Raw genomic sequence first — 2,422 nt, forward strand, 5'->3', positions numbered from 1 at the left:
AGCAGATTGTAGCATCGTAGAATTGTAGAGTTGTTAGCAGCGTAGAGTTAGCAAATGGTAGCAGATTGTAACAAAGAGTAAAGACGAAGCAATAGCGTATCGAATGCAGTTACCTGCATCCTCCACCATTGTAGTTCGAATAGGGTTGTTGATCTCCGCTCCGGCATCGTAGCGTAGAATTGTAGCATCGTAGAATTGTAGAGTTGTTAGCAAAAAGAGTAAAGACGATGTAGTCGCAGAATTTGTTCTTGAAGACTGACTTTATTAGTAAACACAATACAAAATATATACATACGGCAACCTAGGTGACCGTGCCTAGGTCCCGTCATCTCTGTTTTCATCCATTACATCTCCACTACATCGTCTCTCGTCTCTTCCTCTGGGTAATAACTAACTTATGATCTTTCGTCCGGGCCTATTTATACGTTTCTGAATACCGCCCGGCGACATTTTCAATCCGACCGGTTTTTCGTCATTATCGGCCGGACCTTGGCTCGCAGGTGTGGCGCGTCGCGTCACCCATCCCTGGCGCAAGGCGATACGGGAGGTGCGCCCGTCCATTGTTGTCGCGTGGTATGTGCGTAGCGTCTTATGCGCTAGGTGTGACGTGCCAAGCGTCTCATCCTGTCGCCACCGTTTGCTGAATACAATAATTGGCGCTTACTGTCTGACACCTGCAATAGATAAAGCCGGTTAGAAATTACTGGCTGAATGCAGCTTTCAACCCTTCAGCTGTCAGTGACTGTGCATTAATTAATTAATAATTAGTGTATTTATAACATTTGTTGAGACCAAATTTCGTATATTTCTACCGTTTGTTGTAATAGCGTCACCCAATGACCTTAATTGCTAGCGTGCATAGGATTGACCATAGTTCGTGTTTTAGTGCTATTGGTCAATAATAATTATTCACTTGAGAGTATCACGTGATAAGGAATACCTGATAATACGTTTTACGAGACTATATGCGGACACGAGTAACAAAAGTGGGCTATGTGGTGTACGTATAGTACAGCCAGGTTTATAAAGCCGCACGATCTGATGGCAGTTCATTGATTGGAGACGGAGCGAAATTGTTTCGGTAGCAATTAGTTTATAATGGAAGTGTCGCGCATCAGTAGTTGTATTTTATCGTATGTTGTAAGTATAGAGTATCATAATTAAATTCTATCAGGGACGAGGGTTTGTGACAGGGTACAGTCTATACACCAGTCTTAAATATTATTAATGACCTGGGGTCATCGCACGAAAACGAGGCTAAGCTAGGCAATTTTGTAAACAATGGCTGCTCAGGCAGGCACGCACAGATGCGCCGGGTACACGCACGTACACGCGGCGTACACACGCACGTACACGCACGAAATACACGCCACGCTACACGCGGGTACACGGAGCATACACGCACGTACACGCGCGCCGTACACGCAGGTACACGCACGTACACGGCAGATCACGCACGCTACCACGCGGATTACACCGCCACGTCACACGCAGGTTACACGAACAGCATACACGCACAGTACACGCGGATACACGCCACGGACACGCAGATACACGACACGTACCCGCGTGTACCAGGCGTGCAGTGTACGTGCGTGTTTACGTGCGACTGTACCCGCGTGTACCGTGCGTGTATTCTCCGACGTGAGAGTGTATGCTGCGCTTGTTACCCGCGTGCTACGCTGCGCTGTAACTGTGCGTGCTACGCAGGCACGTGCGACACCCCCCTGTACCCGCAGTGTACGTGACGTGTACCCGCGTGTACTGCCGTGTATCTGCCGTGGTACGTGCGTGTGCCCGCGTGTACGTGCGTGTACGTGCGGATACCGCGTGTCAGCCGTGACGTGTATCTCCGCTGGTACCGCGCGGCACCCGTGCCGTAGTACCGTGCGTGTACCGCGCTGCACGTGCGTGCTATACCGCGTGTACGTGCGTGTATCTGCGTGTTACGTGCGTGCGTACCCGCGCACGTACATGCGGTGTACACCGCGGTGCTCACGTGCGGTGTACCGCTGCGTGTACCCTCGTGCACGTGAGCCTGTACCCAGTGTGTACGTCGCGTGTACCCGCGTGGTACGTGGCGTGTACCGCGTGTACACAAATAAACCCCCTCCTGCGTGTACCCGCGTGTTGTACGTGCGTGTATTGGCGTCGCCTGTACGTGCGGGCTGTACCCGCGTGTAACATGCGTGGACCCGCGCTGTACGTGGCGTGACGTGCGTCGTACCCTCGCTGCAAGTTGCGTGTACCCGTGCTGTACGTTGCGTGTACCCGCGTGTACGTGGTCGTACCCGCGTGTACGGCGTGGATCTGCGGTACGTACCATGTACCGCCCCCATACCGTGCTTACGGTGCGTGTACCTGCGCTTTACGTGCGTGTACCCGCCCGGGCACGTGCGTTACCTGCGTGTACGTGCCGCTG

General features: G+C 52.2%; 1 protein-coding gene across 1 annotated transcript in view; it reads left to right on the plus strand.

Moving 5' to 3' along the window:
- LOC106815211 (ankyrin repeat domain-containing protein 50-like) overlaps positions 1–606 on the plus strand; it is a 2,785-nt gene extending 2,179 nt beyond the window's left edge. The window contains exon 3 of the mRNA XM_014819638.1: positions 601–606. Coding sequence (XP_014675124.1) covers positions 601–606 — 6 coding nt within the window. The remainder of the gene's footprint in view (positions 1–600) is intronic.
- Positions 607–2,422: the final 1,816 nt, after the last annotated feature.

Source organism: Priapulus caudatus, unplaced genomic scaffold (genome assembly GCF_000485595.1).
Source record: "Priapulus caudatus unplaced genomic scaffold, Priapulus_caudatus-5.0.1 Scaffold1065, whole genome shotgun sequence".
Lineage (NCBI taxonomy): Eukaryota > Metazoa > Priapulida > Priapulimorpha > Priapulimorphida > Priapulidae > Priapulus > Priapulus caudatus.